At 41.8% G+C, this 20,407-nt stretch overlaps 2 protein-coding genes and 1 long non-coding RNA gene across 4 annotated transcripts in view; 1 reads left to right on the top strand and 2 right to left on the bottom strand.

Annotated features, from left to right (window-relative positions):
* ART3 (ADP-ribosyltransferase 3 (inactive)) overlaps positions 1–4,015 on the bottom strand; it is a 135,586-nt gene extending 131,571 nt beyond the window's left edge. Inside the window, exon 1 of the mRNA XM_043448390.1 lies at positions 3,938–4,015. The gene's annotated coding sequence lies outside the window, so the exon portion shown is untranslated. The remainder of the gene's footprint in view (positions 1–3,937) is intronic.
* A 7,822-nt stretch (positions 4,016–11,837) lies between these two features.
* LOC122428402 lies at positions 11,838–13,406 on the bottom strand. The gene is made up of 2 exons (XR_006265696.1): positions 12,890–13,406; positions 11,838–11,907 (listed from the first exon to the last, which is right to left on the bottom strand). It is a non-coding gene; the product is annotated as an uncharacterized LOC122428402 (long non-coding RNA).
* Positions 13,407–14,064: 658 nt separating this feature from the next.
* The window catches only part of SDAD1 (SDA1 domain containing 1), a 28,790-nt gene continuing 22,447 nt past the window's right edge, over positions 14,065–20,407 (top strand). Inside the window, exons 1-3 of one of the 2 annotated variants that reach the window (XM_043448379.1) lie at positions 14,065–14,281; positions 18,569–18,673; positions 19,150–19,248. In XM_043448379.1, the coding sequence (XP_043304314.1) occupies positions 14,192–14,281; positions 18,569–18,673; positions 19,150–19,248 (294 nt within the window). In that variant the 5' untranslated portion in view covers positions 14,065–14,191. Of the gene's footprint in view, positions 14,282–18,568; positions 18,674–19,076; positions 19,249–20,407 lie in introns of those variants that run through there. The other variant, XM_043448380.1, reaches the window with a different exon arrangement.

Genomic DNA, 20,407 nt, shown 5'->3' with positions numbered 1-20,407 from the left:
TTAAGACTCCTGTTTCACTGGTGTTCAACACCATACAGGGAGCACTTCATTACTTTCTATTTTTTTGCTTGTTCATTTTAATTCTCCAACAAGGTTGTCAGCTCCTTGAGGGTAAGGGGCACAGTTTATTTCCCTGAATCTGCCACCAAGCCTAATATACTGTGGAATTAGGTTTTGAATCATTTTGCAGTTGTTACATGTAAGAGAACAATAGACCGTCTCCTCAAAGCAGGAGGAATTAATTGACTACTCCATGTAGTCTAACCCTGGTAACATCTTTTATTCATTATCTTTAGGCCGTTATCACTTCAAGGACTGAGGGTGACGCAACATCCTTGTTGTTTTTCTTTTTTCTTTTTTGAGTGTGTGTTAAACAGCTTTAATCTCGGTCATTGCAGCTTCTCAGCACAGTAAGAGATATTGTACATGATCAACATGTTTTGTTCTGGGGATGCATCCTTGTTTTATTGTGACAGGATGTCAACTTGGCCTCTCCAACGGATAAGAAGGAAACGCTTAAATCATTTGTGGACATTCTAAACTGTTTTCAATTAAATATACAGGATGCCTGGAACCATAGAATCTTACCAATGGAAAGGCACTTTGGAGACCAACCGGTGTCTAACCTTTCCCCACAGAAAATAAAAATTCCTCAGTACCGTTCCTGACAAGCCTCAGTTTTCCAAGATCTGACAAGAAAGTCACCAATATCCTTTTGAAAACTCGTTTTAGGAAAATGTGAATTTCACTGTCAGTTTGACTTGTTTCCCAGTTTGTGAATATTGTGATTATCAATCACCACACCAGCTCGCCTGAAGAGTGTATTAAGTCACCAAGTGCTAGAGGGACCAGTGAATCCTGCTAGTGGAGGCATGGATAGTGCCCAGCGAGCCTCTGCAGGGCTTGGAAGCCCTCTTAAAGAGGGAGTTTCAAGCACTGCATAAGAGAGGATGTCAGGCCAGAATTTAACCCTGTCTAGTTTCTCACACTGCAGATGATTTTCAGTGCTGCCCAGTGGTGATCCCAAACAGCGTCTTAACTAGTCATGAGACTCTTAGCTCCTTTCATGTAACTCCCCCGAAAAATCGAAATGTTCCATAATCTGAGAGTTTGACCCAGTTACCTTGCATCTTACTGCTAAAGTGGTCAGTGTATCACTAATACCCAAAGACTACATGTTTTGACTTAGTTAGCTGTGACATATATGTATGTATATGTATATTTATATGTATACATATATGCTCTAAGCAAATATTAATTCAAAGCAGTATTGACATCTATACTCTGTACTTGGAAATATTTTCTTTGTTAAGACAATGCTATTAGCAGCTATACTCTGTAAGAATTAATTTTTGAAAATTTTTAAAAAGACAATGCTATCAATAAATGGACCATTGATCAGAAAAAAGTCTTGATTTTTTTAATGTCGTGAATATGTGCCTCAACTATTACATATTTAACAGTAATTCTCATGTGTCCTTATTCATTTACTTTCATCTCAAATAAGGTGTAATTGAGATAAATACATGGAAGCTCTTTAAAGGGCTCTTTGGAGACAATAACTTCACAGAAAATTTGACACTATACCTTATAACAACATTGACCTACAAGAGTTATATGGAATGCAATTTATTTCCTAATCCTCAAGGGCAATACCATTCCAATAAGACATATATCCAAGAGACCATAAGTGTCCCAACTCTTTTCCATACCCTAAAACTATGTATGTTTAGATTTTATAAAGCCTCAAGAAGTTACGGAGACCCAAATATAGGATAGGTTATTCTAGAGTCCAGGAAACTTGGGCTGAAAGTATTATGCAGTGTGGAGTCTTTAGAAAGTTGGGAGTGGACAGAGACTGTCAGCTTTGTATATTTGAGGTCCACCTGATAGACCAGACAGGTGTGATGTTCGGGCAGCTAGCAGCTGCTGATGGTAACGGGACAAAGCCCTCAAAGGCTACTGTGAAAAGAGAGAAGATTGTGGCTTCTGAGATATCTGGGTTAAGGTCAGAAGCCCACCATTTATTAGCTGTATGACCATGGTCCAAGTGCACTTTTGACCTCTCTGTGTGCCAGGTTCCTCCTCCAGGAGTGTTTGAGAAACAGGCCCAGCCTGGATCTTGATGCATAGAAAGTCCCCACTGCCAGTCCCAACCGTTTACCTCTGCTCACTTCTTCACAACAGAATGTGTTTCACATCTCATGCACACAGAGAGATGTTTCCAGGACTGAAGAAACAGGTTGGAAGGAAGCTGTGGTACATATACACCATGGAATATTACTCAGCCGTTAAAAAGAATTCATTTGAATCAGTTCTAATGAGATGGATGAAACTGGAGCCCATTATACAGAGTGAAGTAAGCCAGAAAGATAAAGATCATTACAGCATACTAACACATATATATGGAAGTTAGAAAGATGGTAATGATAACCCTATATGCAAAACAGAAAAAGAGACACAGATGTACAGAACAGACTTTTGGACTCTGGGAGAAGGCAAGGGTGGGATGTTTCGAGAGAACAGCATGTATATTATCTATAGGGAAACAGATCACCAGCCCAGGTGGGATGCATGAGACAAGTGCTCGGGCCTGGTGCACTGGGAAGACCCAGAGGAATCGGGTGGAGAGGGAGGTGGGAGGGGGGATCAGGATGGGGAACACATGTAACTCCATGGCTGATTCATGTCAATGTATGACAAAACCCACTGCAATGTTGTGAAGTAATTAGCCTCCAACTAATAAAAATAAATGAAAAAAAAAAAAAAAAGGAAAAAAAAAAAGAAACAGGTTGGAGAAATGAAACCAAAAGCGCACCTAACCAGTTTTCTTCATCTGTATTTTAATTCCATCGTCCGGGCCGTCATTGTCTCCTTCCTAGGCCACCTCGATAGCTTCCTCTTTTCTGCTTCTTTTTCTCAACTTTTCTCTTGATCCTTTCAAAGCATAAGTCACAGAAGACCACCACCTTACTTAATACCCTGTCATTTCCCTTACTACCCTTAGTGAAATGACATCCTCTCCCCAGGCTCTCTGTTGTAATGCTTTCTAAAGTGGGGTGTGTGCATCCTATGGGGTAGATGTATTGAGAGTATTTATAACATATTTCGTCTGAAAAATAAGAAAGAACTGAAGAGATACTATAAACCCGAAGTCAGCGATTGATACAGTCAGCTTCACTCAATGCACTTGTCAGGTCACCCTGTGTCACATCCTGATTTCCTGTGGAAACAGTGAGACTTCCTCACCTGGGAGGGATGGACACGTGCCCTCATTCAGTCAGCCACTTTCTGCAACAGTTGGTCACCACTTACGTGGGCACAGTCCTCTATGGTGTTATTGTTTGGTTGCTCAGTCATATCTGACTGGTGACCCTGTGTACCATAACCTAGCAGGTTCCTCTATCCTTGGGATTTCCCAGGCGTGAATACTGGAGTTGGTTGCCATTTCCTCCTTCAGGGGATAATATGGTCAATTTGGTGGGGTTTTTTTTGTTTTTGTTTTTGTTTTTTTTTTTTTTGCTGATATAGAGAGGATGAAATTAGGTGAGAAAGGAAAACAAGCAAGCTTCCTTACAAAGAGTTAATTAGCTCCTAGGCAGTCACCGAGCTAAAAGATCTCCTGAGGCATTTTGCAGCAAGTTTCCAGCTGCAGTTTGACCCTGTATTTTAGGGAGGAAAGTGAATCACAAATGAGTAATCAAGTCAAGGTCTGTGAATGAGATTGCGAACTGGGACAAATTGGTAAAGGATTAGAGGGAAAGATATCAGGTAATACTATACAAAATTTGTAATACTATAAAATTTGCTATATAATTTTTAAAATCTTATCCTTTAAATATGCTATTTCACTTTACTGCTTCAAGCAGACTGTTTTCATAAGGAATTTGTTTTACAAAAAAAAACAACAACAACCAAAAGGAAAATTTGCTGGTACCTCTATCTCCAGGGAATGAGGCCTTCTGTGTAGTGTGTGGGACCAAGTAGGCCCAACCACCTACTATCAGCTTCCCTTCACCATTTGAGTAGACTTCCTCCAGAAAAGGGAACTAGTATCACACTCTGTTCATGTGAGAGGAGAAATGTCAAGGTAAATCATTAACAGAGAGGAAATAACATGTTACTTAAAAAGAGAGATGCCAGCAATCACTTCTACCATATTAAAACCATCAGAACGTATCTCCTAGCAAATGTCTCATGTATGGGGCTTTTGATTAGGGCAAGACTGGCTGGGGGTTTTTATGGAATGGAATTTAAAGTGAAAGTCAGCTAAATTTCCCCAAATAATAAGGAAACAGAAATTACCTCTGACAGGCAGGGAGGGGGTTGGGAATCCTAGAACAGCAAAAAGAGAGGCCAAAGGAGATGGGAGTCAAAGCCTGCTGTAAAAATGACAGCAGGGGGACTTCCCTGGCGGTCCAGTGGTTAAGACTTTGCCTTCCAATGCAGGGGGTGCAGGCTCAGTCCCTGGTTAGGGAACCAAGATCCCACATGCCTCGCAGCCAAAAAAACAAAACATAAAGCAGAAGCAATATTGTAACAAATTTAATAAAGACTTTTAGAAAATGGTCCACATCAAAAAAGAAAATCTTAAAAAAAAAAAATGACAGCAGGTTGCAATAATAAAGGTATAGAACATCAGTGAGAAATCTCCTATAGTGGGATCAATTCCGTTCAGTTCAGTCACTCAGTCGTGTCCGACTCTTTGCGACCCCATGAACCGTAGCACACCAGGCCTCCCTGTCCATCACCAACTCCCGGAGTCCACCCAAACCCATGTCCATTGAGTTGGTGATGCCATCCAAACATCTCATCCTCTGTCGTCCCCTTCTCCTCCTGCCTTCAATCTTTCCCAGCATCAGGGTCTTTTCAGTTGATGGCTCTTCGCATCAGGTGGCCAAAGTATTGGAGTTTCAGCTTTAACATCAGTCCTTCCAATGAACACCCAGGACTGATAGTCAGCTTTAAATCACTGGTGTGTAACACTCAGTTTTAAATGCCAGCCTGCCTGGGACTCTAAAATTAGATTTTAAACTTTTTGTAATTGAGGGAACCAGGACTTAGGTCACTTTATTTGGATATGGAAGGTAACTCCAGAAAACAGATCTTTGGGGCCACTTGGGTTATATGGCAGCCATGGAGGTGTGCTGCTTGGGTTACCCTTCAACAAAGAGCTTGCAGGACTTTCTTGGTAGTCCAAGGGTTAAGATTCCATGCTTCCAATGCAGGGGGCGCAGGTTTGATCCCTGATCGAGAACTACGATCCCACATGCTAAGCAGCACAGCCAAGGAAAAGAACCAACAACAATGAAGAACTTGCTATTTAGCCCCAATAAGGGTGGTTAGCTGACCACCTCCAGCTGCAGAACCGTGGACTTACCCCAGATTTTGAGCTGAGGCCAAGCTCTCACTGGGCAGCCTCCAGCCGATGACTGAGTATAGAAGGAATACTAGAACCCTATCATTTCCGCCAGATGGGCAGCTTTCATCAGGAGCTCCCCAATGGATTGACTAAAACTTTGGCAGATCTGCATCCCAGTCTGAGACAGTCTCTCCCCAATTCTGTTCCCTCCCACTTTTATTCTTATAAAGGTCACCAACAATACATCTCTTGCACATCTGATTCTGTCTCAGTGCCTGCCAGAGAACCCAAATGATGCAAGTTACATATACTTTTAAAATTTTAATCAATAAGTATTAGCTGCTATTATCTTTATGATTATCTCCTATATCCCCAAACACAGACTTTTAACACTAGGAGAAAACTTTCAGATGGAAGGACAACCAAGAGCCTCAAAATCAAGAGACTAGAAGAAATTTCTGGCCCTGCCACTCATGGACTGTGGCACTAAGTCTCATGGCTTCTTCTTTAACTGCTGAAGCATAAGAGATTATGATCTCTAAGATTTCTGTAAGGGCTCCCCAAACACTGGGACTCCCATGTGGCTCAGACAGTAAAGAATCCGCCTACAATGCAGGAGACCTGGGTTTGATCTTTGGGTCAAGAAGATCCCCTGGAGAAGGAAATGGCAACCCACTCCAGTATTCCTGCCTGGAGAATTCCATGGACAGAGGAGCCTGGAAGGCTACAGTCTATACAGTCCATGGGCTCCCAAAGAGTCAGACATGACTGAGTGACTAACACACACCCAAACACTATCCCTTTTTAGCTTTCTGCCCAGAACCCCACAGTTTTTGCTTAATGGATATCTCAAACAGGTCACCTTTTACATTGATGCCCCCTGGACTGCTTTAAAATATGTATTTGTATTTTAAGATAAACCACGGAACTAGTTTACGACTGCTGAAATATGAGAAGCCCATTTCTCTGGGCTTCTCATAATTTTGATAACGTGAGATGAAAATTGGAAGACTTCAAAAAAGTTTCATTCTTTCTTTATTCTCCATCAAGTGTGATGCCAAGTAATGTCCAGGTAGTTCTCACATTACTCCATCTTTCAGCCTGAAAGTGGAAATTTCCAATTGTCTGGTTACCCCTATGGGTCCCTTAGGTTGGGGACAGACAAAAGAGGGAATGTTATTCCATTTGTAACTGAGTCTAAGAGGATATAATCAGGAGAACTTTCCAGGGGAGTAGAGAGAAGTATTCTCATCATTTTCATTTATTTTCTGAAAAAAATAGAATCCTTGATGTTGTGGATGCTCAAGGACATCCCTCCACAACGGTTATATCATTTGGGTCACAGAGGAACAGTTTTCTCCCTAAAAATTTATGGAAAGTTTTTAAAAAGCAAGCAAGTGTAATTTATAAGCAAAGAAAGAAATAGGGAATTTATATATATCACATGATTTCTCTCTTTACTGTAACTTGTCTTCTGAAAAAGGACCCCAAAATCTTATACCTTGCGTAAGCACTTTAAAAATACTATCCACAGCCTACCCTATCTCCCATAAAATGGAAAAATAATGTAGTGGTAATAGGAGATTTGGGGACCCAAAAGGAAAAATTTCCTAATGGAGTCCAATAACAGTGAAAATCAGGATCATCCAAACTCAATCAGATAAATAGTCTTACACAGACTAAGTTAATCCAGCAGTAACAGTAGATTTTTACAGAATTAGGCAGTGAACAACATCAGGTTTAGCTGGCACACCCAAGAAGTCTGGCAAAAGCATAAAAGCAAATCTTTGCTTCAGGTACCCATAATGAGATTAATTTATTTGTCATTTATTTGCTATTTTTTATATTACATTTTTATACATTTATTTTTGATCACACAGCATGTAAGATCTTAGCTCACTGACCAAGAATGGAACTTGGGTCCCTGTCAGTGGAAGTGCAGAGTCTTAACCACTGGACTGCATTAAATGATGATACGATGTGCAGTGGTCTATCTGCAAAGGAACTGGTTACTCTCTTCTCTATACGCAAAATCATTCACTCCAAGAAAGCTGAAATGTTACCTTGCCTTGAGGTTTTAGGTGTAACCACATAGAACATAAAAACCATTAGCTGGTTTCTGAGAAATACTTTGACTTTCTGAACTTGGTTACTGTGGTTTAAGAGAAAAAAATTCAAGAAAGATGGTGGAACTAGTCCCTGTTGAGCCTGGGATTGATAGATATGCCTAAAGGCCAACCCAACAAGGAGGAAAACATAGCTGGAATTGTGGATAAAACTCACAATAAAGCTGGAAAGAATTTGAATTTGAGCAAACTCTGGGAGATAGTGGGAAACAGAAGAGCCTGGCATGCTGCAGTCCATGGGGTCACAAAAAGTCAAACACGACCTCCCGACTGAACAACAGCAAAATATGAAAACTAAAATTTCTTCCAATATCAGTTTCCTATTGTGTATGTATTTCGTCAAATAGTAGAATCTTCTTGTTGAAAAGAAAAGCAAGAGCTCCCTCCAGTGGCCAATCTAACAATTAAAAATATTTTAATTAGAAAAGGACTGACAGGTACCTGGCTTTTCTGAACACAGTCACCATCACTGGTTTCTAATGAGAGAAACAATACGTAGAATTTGCATGTTAGTCACTCACTGATTTTGAGGAAATTTTTGTTCAGTTCTTACTTTAACAAATCACACAAACGAAGAACTGGAAGACTGGAAATGATTTACTCATTCCTTCTACAAATATTAACTGATTACCTCCTATGGCCCATGCATTGCTCCGAGTGTGGAGGATGGAGCAGTGAATAAGACAGGGTCCTTATTAAACTCATCTATGCAGAAAGACACAAAAACAAACAATTAAGCTAGTGAGTACATATTACGCCAGAGGCTTATAAGGGTAAAGGAGGAGACAGCAGGAGGAAGAAGTGTGGGTGGGAGGCAGGATGGGGGGCTTAGGGAAAGCCTCCCTAAAAAGATGTCACTTGAGCAGAGAACTGAGGAAAATAAGGGAGCCAAACGTGTGGTGCTTACGAGAGAGGAAACAGAAAGCGTGAAGCCCTGAGGCTTTACACCATGAAGGCAGCTACAAGGCCACTTTTCAGGGCAGAGTGGACAAAGCGGAGCATGATGGGGAGGGGAGCCCAGAAAGGTAAGGTGGGGTCAGGTTATACACCATCTTCTATGTTCCTGAAGGACTTACTTTAGCTTTAAATCTGAGCGAGAAGGGGAGCTAGAAAAGTAACTGAACCTATTTAAGGATCCCTCTGGTCACCAACACAAGATACATGATACCAATACGAGAGACCAATACCAATACGCGATTGTGGGGCAAGGGAAGAAGCAGAGAGACCATGTAAAGGACAGTTAATTACCAAATATGTTTCCAGAAGGAGGGAGAGACCAACTGTACACCCAGTGTTGCAGGTAAGACAATGAATGAAAACTGACCTTTGGACTTGGCAACATTAAGGTGATCAGTGATCTTGATAAAAACAGTTTGGGTGGAATGGTAGAAACAAAAGACTAACTGGCATTTAAGTTAAATACAAACCTGTCATGGTCTAGCATTCCACTCTTAGGCACTCACCAAGTGAAAAGAAAAAAATATCCATATAAAGAGCTGAACACAAATATTGATAATGCCAAATTGGACACAACCCAAAGATTCAACAACGGGTGAATAGATAAACAAATTGCAGTATATCCATACCATGGAAGGCTACCTAAAAATAAAAGGAGTGAACTATTCATACACACAACATGGACACATTTTTAAATATTTAAAAGTGAAAGAAGTCTGACACAAAAGAACAGATACTGTAGGATTCCTTTTGTATAAAATTTCTGCAAGTGCAAACTTATGGTGACAGAAAGCAGATATGTGCTTGTCTGGGATGGTGCAGCAAAAGAAAACTTGGATAGTGAATATCCTCATTATCCTGATTGTAATGATGGTTTCATGGGTGCAAACATATATCAAAACTTATCACATTGTATACTTTGTGGCCTGTTTCTTATACATTAATATCTTTTTTTATTAATATCTTTTTAAAGATTTTTATTTATTTATTTTTGGCTGCACCGTGTCTTCGTTGCTTTGCTCAGGTTTTCTCTAGTTGCAGCAAGCAGGGGCTGCTCATTGCTGCAGTGCGTGGGCTTCTCAATGCGGTGGCTTCTCTTGTTTAGGATCACAGACTCTAGGACGTGCAGGCTTCAGTTGTTGCAGCTACCGGGCTCGAGAGCACAGAGTCAATAGATGTGGCACACATGCTTCATCTCTCCACGGCATGTGGAATCTTCCCAGACCAGGGATTGAACCTGTGCCCCTTGCATTGGCAAGCGGATTCTTTACCACTAGCACCACCTGGGAAGTCCTGTATCCTTTCAAATCGAAACCCTATGCATGCTTCAAGACTTCTCTCAAATACATCATCCATCCTCATGAAGCCTTTCTGCAGTCATCAAAATAAACATGACCTCTGCTTCCTTTAGTCAGAGCCTCATTGTACCCAGGAAAGACTCGCTTGTAGTACTATTCATCTCACCACGTTCTGACCCAGGAGATAGATGCAAAAGTATCACATTGTTTGGGGAAGAGTTCCCTGGTTGCATAGTGGTTAGGGTTCTTGGCTTTCACTGTTGTGGCCCCAGTTCAACATCTGGTCAGGGAACTGAGATCCCACAAACTGTGTGACACAGATTTTTTAAAAAGCATTCTATTGTTTGGAACTGACGTAAGTAGGACTAATTCAGCTGGGAAGTGTGCCATTTTGCCCTCCCTCACCTCCCTCCTTCCTATTATTGTACTTGTAATAGAGATTTAATGGCTCAAGAATGGTGCTCAAGCTGCTGTCTGGACTATCGCAAAAAAGGCACCCCAAATAGAGATATAAGTCAAATGAGTGTGCTTCTTTTGGAAAAAAAATTTAAAATAATCCTCTAGTCTATTCCCTCTAGCCCCTCTAGTCCCAAATCAGGAAAGGAGTACATCAAGGCTGTATATTGTCACCCTGCTTATTTAACTTATATGCAGAGTACATCATGAAAAATGCTGGGCTGGATGAAGCACAAGCTGGAATCAAGATCGCTGGGAGAAATACCAATAACCTCTGATAGTCAGATACTACCACCCTTATGGCAGAAAGCAAAGAGGAATTGAAGAGCCTCTTGATGAAAGTGAGAGGACAGTGAAAAGTTGGCTTAAAACTCAACATTCAAAAAACTAAGATCATGACATCCAGTCCCATCACTTCATGGCAAATAGATGGGGAAACAGTGGAAACAGTGACAGACTTTATTTTCTTGGGCTCCAAAATCACTGCAGATGTTGACTCCAAGCATGAAATTAAAAGACGCTTGCTCCTTGGAAGAATAGTTATGACCAAACTAGACAGCATATTAAAAAGCAGAGGCATTACTTGGCCAACAAAGGTCCATCTGGTCAAGGCTATGGTTTTTCCAGTAGTAATGTATGGATGTGAGAGTTGGACCATAAAGAAAGCTGAGCGCCAAAGAACTGATGCTTTTGAACTGTGGTGTTGGAGAAGACTCTTAAGAGTCCCCTGGACTGCAAGGAGATCCAACCAGTCCATCCTAAAGAAATCAGTCCTGAATATTCACTGGAAGGACTGATGTTGAAGCTGAAACTCCAATATTTTGGCCACCTGATGCGAAGAGCTGACTCATTTGAAAAGACCTAGATGTTGGGAAAGATTGAAGGCAGAAGGAGAAGGGGACGACAGAGGATGAGATGGTTGGATGGCATCACCGACTCAATGGACATGGGTTTGAGTAAATGCTGGGAGTTGGTGATGGACAGGGAGGCCTGGTGTGCTGCAGTCCATGCAGTCGCAAAGAGTTGGACACGACTGAGCAACTGAACTGAACTGAGTCTAGGCTCCTTCAAATAAGATATTTTTTAAGCCATTTGAATCCACATATTATGATCCATTTTATAATTATAATAGAGTCTCTCTTTTTACAAAGATATAAAGATTTTCTCTTCTAGAATAATTCACTTTAGGTTAAAAATCATTTGGGGATCACAAAAAGATGGAACGTTCCTTTGCCAATTCAAGATTAAGTTCAGAAGTGAACATGGAGTTTTTTCAGTGTTGCTCTGGCTAACATTACACTAAACATATGTACACTGTATTACACTTAAATTATTTGTGTTTAAGCTATTATCTGGGGCTTTTCTGGTGGCTCAGCAGTAAAGAATCCGCCTGAAATGCAGGAGCCACAGGAGACCTGGGTTAGATCCCCCGACTGCGAAGATCCCCTGGAGAAGGGCATAGCAACCCACCTCAAGATTCTTGCCTAGAGAATCCCATGGACAGAGGAGTCTGGCAGGCCACAGTCCATTGGGTCGCAAAGATTCAGATACAGCTGAAGCAACTTTGCAAGCAGCCATTATTTAACGTTTAAAAAATACATATTTAGTTAGCCATTCAAATTACATATTCAGACTTACCTGGCCGTCCAGTGGTTAAGAATCCAATTTGCAAGGCAAAGGATGTGGGTTCAGGTCCCTGGTTGGGTAACTGAGATTCCACATGTGGACAAGAAAGAAGAAAAAGGAAATACATATTCAATTAAACACTCTCAGTCTTAATCTTCTCATCTAACAACAACAACAACAACAACAAAAGTCCAGCTTCAGGGTTGTTTGGGGGTAAAATGAGCAGACTCATGTACCCTCCTTAGATTGGCATGTAAAGCCTTCACCATCAGGACTGCATAGACTCACCGGCCTCATTTTCCTCAGCTCCTTCCCTGCTGCACACCTCCTCCCAACCATGAGTCACATCCAGACTTCTGGTCATCCTTCAATTCCACCAGAGTTTTCCAAGCTTTCACACCTTTATGCTGGCTATTTGATGTAGAAAATCTTTCTTTCCCTTCTCCAAAAAAAACTCCTCATCATCAAAAATTTCAATCAAATAGTGTGAAACATATTTCACAACTGTGAATCATGCTAATTCTTCTGAACTAGCTTGTCTTCTCTATTGCTTCCATTGCTCTTTTATTCATTGTAAGAATGTGTTTTCTATTTTTCTCTCATTAGTCTGTGAATATCCTGAGGGTGAAATTTATTTTTGTACTCAAAACACTTGCCCTAGGGAATTCCCTGTGGTCCAGTGGTTAGAACTCTTTCACCACTGGCCTGGGTTTGGTCCCTGTTTGGGAAACAAAAATTCCGAAAGCCAAGAGGCATGTCCAAAAACAAAACAAAAACAGACAAACACTTACCCTAGTGCCTAATGTACAGACTATGAATAAAAGCTGGTGACATGGCCTGAGTGTTTAACTTATAAGTCATATTTTAGTGACTTAAATATTCATAGTACATAAGCTTTTAATTTTGATAGGAATTAAATTATTTCAATATATTTTGTTTTGAGAATGCTTTTTTCCCTCACTAATCCAACCAACAAAAACAACATTTTTAATTCAAATCTGTGAAAGGGCTTCTAAAAAAAATATTTATTGTTTACATTTACTTCTTAATAATTTCACAAGTACCTGGTTCAATGATAGGTAGAATAGTCCTTCTCCAAGTGTAGCTGAAAAACTGCAAGTGGTTTGCACAGAGTTCTTGAACTTGCTTGTGCCTAGATGTGATTACAGAGTTGTCTTGTTTTTTGGCTCATTCAGACATGGCCGCAGATGACCTGGACTGAAGCCGGTGTTCTGTGAAACTGCTTATATTAAGCAGGGGAATACCACTGTCCATCTATTGATGCCAGACCAGCTAGCCAGCTGACAACTATCAGGCTACATTTTTCTTTCTCATCTAGTTATGATCACGACTGCCTGGACTGAAATCCCAGCTTCCTCACCTGCTATGAACTTAGACAGTCAACTTGTCCAAGTCTGTTTCCACATCTGCAAAGTAGGGGTAATTTTAGCACCTATTTTTAGAGAGCTCTTCTCAGGATTCAATACAAGTGAAGTGCTTGGAACGGGGTGAGGGATTAATTCATTCTACACATATTTATTTTTGCACACTTCGCTTCTAACTTTCAGTTCAGTTCAGTCGCTCAGTCTTGTCCGACTCTTTGTGACCCTGTGGACTGCAGCACGCCAGGCCTCCCTATCCATCACCAACTCCCGGAGTTTACTCAAATGCATGTCCATCGAGTGGATGATGCCATCCAACCATCTCACCCTCTGTCGTCCCTTTCTTCTCCTGCCCTCAATGTTTCCCAGTGAGTCACTTCTTCGCATTAGGTGGCCAAAGTATTGGAGTTTGAGCTTCAGCATCAGTCCTTCCAATGAATACTCAAGACTGATTTCCTTTAGGATGGACTGGTTTGATCTCCTTTCAGTCCAAGGGATTCTCAAGAGTCTTCTCCAACACCTTTGTTCAAAAGCATCAATTCTTCGGCGCTCAGCTTTCTTTAAAACTTTAGGCTGTGAGGGTTTTTGTTTGTTTGTTTGTTTTCGTAACTATTAATTTTCATCTATCTGTTTCATGAGAGTGTCGGGATAGTGAAAGAAACAATTGTGTGGGGGGCGGGGAGAGTATTTCCATTTCAGATTATTTCAGCAACGCTAGGTAGTAGCAGGGTTGGTTGAAGGAGGGAAAAAAATCAGTAAACCGTTGGCAGAGCAGATCGGCCGCGAGAGTAAGTTTGACACTTTGAGGCTCCCGTAGTTAAGCTAGCTTTAAGAACCAAGATGGCGCCGCCCGCCGAGCTACCCATGTGCTGTTTCCGGTTACACACGGAAGCACGACTCCGAACGGCGGCTGAGACGGTTGGAAGTTGCCAGCGTTGTGGGTTTTATTAAAATTGCTCGTCGCGGAGCCAGTCAGCAGCCAACATGTCTAGCAGAAACAATAACAAGCTGCCCAGCAACCTCCCGCAGTTACAGAATTTGATCAAGCGGGACCCGCCGGCCTACGTGGAGGAGGTGGGAATGCGGCGCGGTGACGCTGGAAACCCGGGTTGAGACGCTGGCTATAGCGAGGCGTAGGATGTAGCTGGGGTTCTGTTTCGCCGCGTGTTCGTCTCTTAAGTTCAGGGGTTCCCCGCGAGGAGGAAAAAAGGTTAAAGGAGACACATGCCTCAGGGTTCTTTTCCCACCTCTTGAAAGCTGCTGCCTGCTTGGATTTTCTGCTTGCTTGGTAGACCCCGCTGCCACAGAAACACCTTTTAAGAGACCTCATTTTGCTTTCTCTCCGGACCTTATTGAGGTGGAGAGACAAATGGTCCGCCCCCTAACCCCCGACTTCCAGGAAATTTTCTCAAGCCTCTTGTTTTCTGAAACTCCTAAATTGAATTAGTCATTAACACTTGATGAAACTTTTGTTAGAATACTTTAGATCTAAGTCTGTTTCCGGGAGCTGGCGTTCTGTGCCAGGGACTGTGTTGGGAAGGAGGGCGGATTCTCAAGTATACGGGACAGACACAGGAGCTTGGTTGATGATGGTGTTCAGTAGTTCAGTCGTGTCCACTCTTTGCGAAACCATGTACTCCAACATGCCAGGCTTCCCTGTCCTTCACCATCTCCCGGAGCTTGCTCAAACTCATGTCCGTTGAGTCGGTGATGCCATCCAACCATCTCATCCTATCGTCACCTTCTCCTCCTGCCTTCAGTCTTTCCCAGCATCAGAGTCTTTTCTAGCTTGGTATGTATATTTAATATATATACTCTTCCCTGGTGGCTCAGACGGTAAAGCGTCTGCCTGCAGTGCCGGAGACCCGGGTTCGATCCCGGGGTTGGGAAGATCCCCTGGAAAAGGAAATGGCAATCCACTCCAGTACTCTTGCCTGGAAAATTCCATGGACTGAGGAGCCTTGTAGGCTACAGTCCATGGGGTCGCAAAGAGTCGGACACGACTGAGCGACTTCACTTCAATATATATTTAAAACCAGATTCAGTCTCATCAGAAGCTGGCATGGCCTGGATGTCAGAATTTAAGTCGGGAAAAGACAAAGTTGAAAATTAGAGATAAGATCCAGACTGTGAGGAGCTTTGTATACTGACCTCATACAAATTGTGAACATTACGTGTGTTTGAGCTGAGAAGTGACAGAATGAAAGTGATGATTTTGATATTAATTTGCCAATGCTTTCTTCAGACACCCATTTATCTGACAGGCATTAAACAGGTATCTGCTGCAATTATTTGTGCAAATGGCTAACATAATTATTCATCTTTTGATTGCCCTTCTCATTTCCCCTCCTCCTCCAGATTTTCACATAGAAGTATTTATGTGACCTATTGCTGTTGTTGTTGTTCAGTGGTTAAGTCGCGTCCAACTTTGTGATGCCATGGACTGCAGCACGTGTAGCGGTCTCAGTGGTTTAGATCACCTGCAGAGACAGCCTTTTGAAAGATTCAGGGGAGTGGAAATAAAAGAGTTAGGAACAAATACAAGAAGTTAAGTAATGTAGGTGAGGATTTGAGATGTGTAAAGCAGTGTAAACCTTAGGGGCTTCCACAGTAGCTCAGCTGGTAAAGAATCCACCTGTAATGCAAGAGACCCTGGTTTGATTTCTGGGTGGGGAAGTTTCCCTAGAGAAGTGATAGGTTACCCACTCCAGTATTCTTGGACTTCCCTGGTGGTTCAGACCGTAAAGAATCCCCCTGTAATGCGGTAGACCTGGGTTCGATCCCTGTGTTCAGAAGATCCCCTGGAAGAGGGCGTGGCAACCCACTCCAGTATTCTTGCCTGGAGAATCCCCATGTACAGAAGAGCCTGGTGGGCTACAGTCCATGGGGTTGCAAAGAATTGGACATGACTGAGCAACTAAGCACAGCCCAGCATAAACCATTAGACAAAGCAGAGTTGAGAGTCTATACAGTGCTGTATTTAAAAGCACTGGTTTCAGCACTAACTCTGTACTCTGGGCCTATTATTGACCAATTGTATAACCAGAGATTTAACCACCTGAGCCTATGTGTATTTGAATGTGCAAGGAGATAATACCTACCTCAGAGGATTACTCATCCATTCACTTAAGAAATTCCTATACAAATTCACACATATTGTATCTCCTGTGTGTTAGTATTTATAATTCTAAGCAGTCAGGGTACTGGGCTTCCCAGGTAGCTCAGTGGTAAAGAATCCACCTGCCAAGCAGAAGACACAAGAGACACAGGTTTGATCCCTGGGTTGGGAATATCCCCTGGAAAAGGAAATGGCAAGACACTCCAGTGTTCTTGCCTGGAAAATTGTAATTTCCAGGAGCCTGGCACACTGCAGGCCATGGGGTTGCAAAAAGTCAGACATGACTTACCAACTCAGTCACTACCACCAAGCACTCAGGATGCAGGGATAAATAAGATAAGGGAGACTTCTTCTCTTGGATTTACATTCTAATGATAGTAAGATTCCAGTGATGGAAGACATAGAGTGATAAGAGTTATGAGGAAAGTAAAATTGGATATGAGTATATTAGGACTGGAGGCTGTTGATTTGGCTCCCATAAACAGGGAAGGCTTTTCTGCTATGATATTGAGACAGGTCAAGAGCATTCTAGATAGGGAGAATAGGAAGTGTAGAGGCTTTCAGTGGAGAAGAGGTGGAGAGGCGGCTGGTGTGGCTAACATGTAGTGAGCACAGAAAAGGGTAGTGTAAGATGACATGGGAAATGCAGGCAGACAGAGATTGGGTCATGTGGGGCCCTTGAAATCATGGTAGAGTTAAGATTTTACTCTTGGTGTGTTAGGGAGCCATTGAAGAGTTTTAAGCAGAGGTGTGACATGATCTGATTTATATTTTTAAAAATTTACTCTGGAGGTTATAGATTGTAGAGCAGCAAGATTGCAAATAGGGTAACTAATGTAACAGCTATCAGAATGGCCTAGGTGAGGGTTGGTGGTACTACCAACCTCTGTTGGAATTATCAACAGAAGTGGAGAGAAGTGAACAGATTGAGGTTAGCTCTCAAGGAAATGGAGACATGGAGCTAGTAGAACTTCTAGGTGGAGTGGACCTGGGGGAGAAGGAAAAAGGAAGGAAGAATGATTCAGGTGTTTTTATTTCTGCATCTGGGTATGTGACAAATACTATTTAGTACCTATTGTGTACTAGGTACTGGGACTATGGTAGTGAGCTATACAGATAAAAATACCTTTTTAATTAAATTATTTTCTAGTCATCCAGGGGAAGAAGTGGGATAAGGATCTTGCCGGGAGCACTCTGAGTAATGGGGCGCTCTCTTCACTTGTCAGTGGCATTGTGGAATCTAGAGAAGTAGGGTCTTAACTGAAGCACGTAGGGACTGCAGGTCTCCCTCTTTGATTCCTACTCTTGGAGAAAACTGGAGGCCTAGCAGTTTTGGAGGGAAATCAGGGGTCATGTTTTTTGACCAAGCCAAGTTTAAGATGTCTGTTAGACAGCTCAGCAGGCAATGGGATACGTGAATTTGGAGTTCACTGAACCAGTCAGGGATGGTAATATAAAGAAATATTCATTCTGTTTCTAAGTGTCCCTCTCTCTCCCCTCCCCTCCCCTTCCCCCTCTTCTCCATTCTCTCCCTTTCTCTCTATCTCACAGAAACACACATAGTTTGAAGCCATGACCTAGGCATGGAGAGTGGGTGTAGGGCATAGAATAGCTTGGGAGTTCCAGCATTAGATTATTGTTTTATTATTAGAATTAAACATAATTAAATGAAGTAATGTACACGATGAGTTTGGCACATAGTAAGTACCAAATAAAGGGGAGCTATTATCAGTATTATTTCTTTTGTATCAATTGCTTTTGCCTGTTAACACATCTTATCTAGAACTCCAGGGTAAAATAATTATTATTTAAAGGAAGAAGGAAATTTTGGCTGGAGAGCTTTGTGTACTTGAGGTGTAATTTTACATTTTATTGCCCATTTTCTGATTCATATATTTTTGCAGGTATTGGGGCTCCATATCATAGATAATACAGTAGAGGATCATTTAGATAGTAAGTGGCAATATAGAGCCAGATCTGAGTCTTTGACTCTTGTTTCACTGTTCTTCATATCTTTGTACCTAGATTTCTAATGCTAAGGGAAAGGGTCTTTAGATTAGATGTGCACAGATTTTTCAAAACTCGTTTTGAAGAATACTGATAAAGGAAAACAGTGTTTTTATATACCTTTACTACATCTTTTTCTCAATGCCACTATCAAAGATTTCTAAGTAACTTTTTTATTCTGTACTGAGAAAGTCTTGTAATAGAAGGTGACCAGTTTAAATTTTATTTTTTTACAGTTTCTACAGCAGTATAATCACTACAAATCCAATGTGGAGATTTTCAAATTACAACCAAATAAACCCAGCAAAGAACTGGCAGAGCTGGTGATGTTTATGGCGCAGGTAAGATTTTTTTTCGGAGGTGGGGGGTAAGTCACAGACTAGTTGTTACACACAGCTTGCAGAATATTTTCCCACTTGTACCCAATCTCATTCCATTTGTAAGTGGAAGCCTAATTAAAAAAAATTTTTTTTTTACTTTCCCTTTTTGCAAATTTTATTTTTCTCCTATGTTGCTAGAGGATTTCACTAGAACTTTTCACAGAACCAACCAGAGCAAAAAAAACTTTCAAACCATTTGTTTTCTTCAAATTCATCATAAAAGCAGATTCTGAATCATGTCATATAATTTACTAAGACTAGAAGAAATATGAAAGGAGTCAAGAGAGATTAGTGTGTAGAAGAGAAAGAGATGACTTGGAGCATCTACTTCTATGAAACATAGCCTTTTACTCTCCTTTTGCAGAACATCCTTAATCTGTGCATATGAATTATAGGAGAGAAAGGAAAACTTCAGAAGAGCCTTTGCTTTGTTACAGATTAGTCACTGTTATCCGGAACATTTAAGTAACTTTCCTCAAGAGCTGAAAGATCTTCTCTCCTACAACCACACTGTCTTGGATCCAGATCTCCGAATGGTAGGGCCAGTACTGGGGTTGATAAACTGTGCTATGGTCACATGTGTGTATAATATGTATGGATATTTGAATGAGAACCGTCTGCCATCTAGACATCTTTCTAAACCATTGATCAGTGTATCACCCATTCATTAAAATTCTTCTGTGCTTCTCATTTACACAGGAAACAACTCAAACTTACTTAGCCTGTAAATCCTTACATGATCTGCTTCCTGCCTGTGTTTCTGACCTCATCTCCTTTTCTGCTACACTCCCCTCTGATCTCTCTGTTCTGCCAGCCTGCTAACCCTGCCAGGATGTTCTTTTCCCCATTTTGAGTAGGTGATTCCTCTTAGTCATTCAAACCTCATATGCATGAAGAACCCTAATTACAACTTAGAGTTTTTATAAAGCTGAATTGAGACATTTATCCATTAAGTAGCCAGTTTGTGCATTTGTAAACACTGTTACCTAGGTGACTGACATTGGGTCCCTTTTACCTGGCCAGTGCTCCCACCTGCGGAGAATGTCAGGTGTAAAGGCTTCCAGCGGCCCTTTCTCTAGAGCACTGCTGCTGCTGCGAAGTCACTTCCCTCGTGTCCGACTCTCTGTGACCCCATAGACGGCAGCCCACCAGGCTCCCCCGTCCCTGGGATTCTCCAGGCAAGAACACTGGAGTGGGTTGCCATTGCCTTCTCCAATGCATGAAAGTGAAAAGTGAAAGTGAAGACGCTGAGTCACGTCTGACTCTTAGCGACCCCATGGACTGCAGCCCACCAGGCTCCTCCGTCCATGGGATTTTCCAGGCAAAAGTACTGGAGTGAGTTGCCATTGCCTTCTCCCCTCTAGAGCACTGTCTTCAGCTAAATAGGAGCCCTAGCCCCTGAGGGGTGGCCCTTCCAGCCCACAGGTGATGTCTGACTAACCCAGAGGTTCAAAAGCCAACCCTTCCCACAGGGCGGATCCAACTCCAGGGCTTCTCTGTGATCAAACAAAGCTTGTCTCCAGCCACGGATAGATCCTTGCCCAGCTTTTCTCTGCCTTCTCCTGCTTTCTTTCCTTCCCTTCTAGAAAAGAGCACACACTGGACAAACCTCTGTAATGAATTGTGCTCTGATGCTAGGGAACCCAGTCAGAGGCATTATTTAAATCTCATGCATCAACTTTTCAAACATCTTTA

The sequence above is a fragment of the Cervus canadensis genome, chromosome 26 (genome assembly GCF_019320065.1).
Source record: "Cervus canadensis isolate Bull #8, Minnesota chromosome 26, ASM1932006v1, whole genome shotgun sequence".
NCBI classification, from domain to species: Eukaryota; Metazoa; Chordata; class Mammalia; order Artiodactyla; family Cervidae; genus Cervus; species Cervus canadensis.
This window is presented reverse-complemented; position numbering and strand designations above follow the sequence as displayed.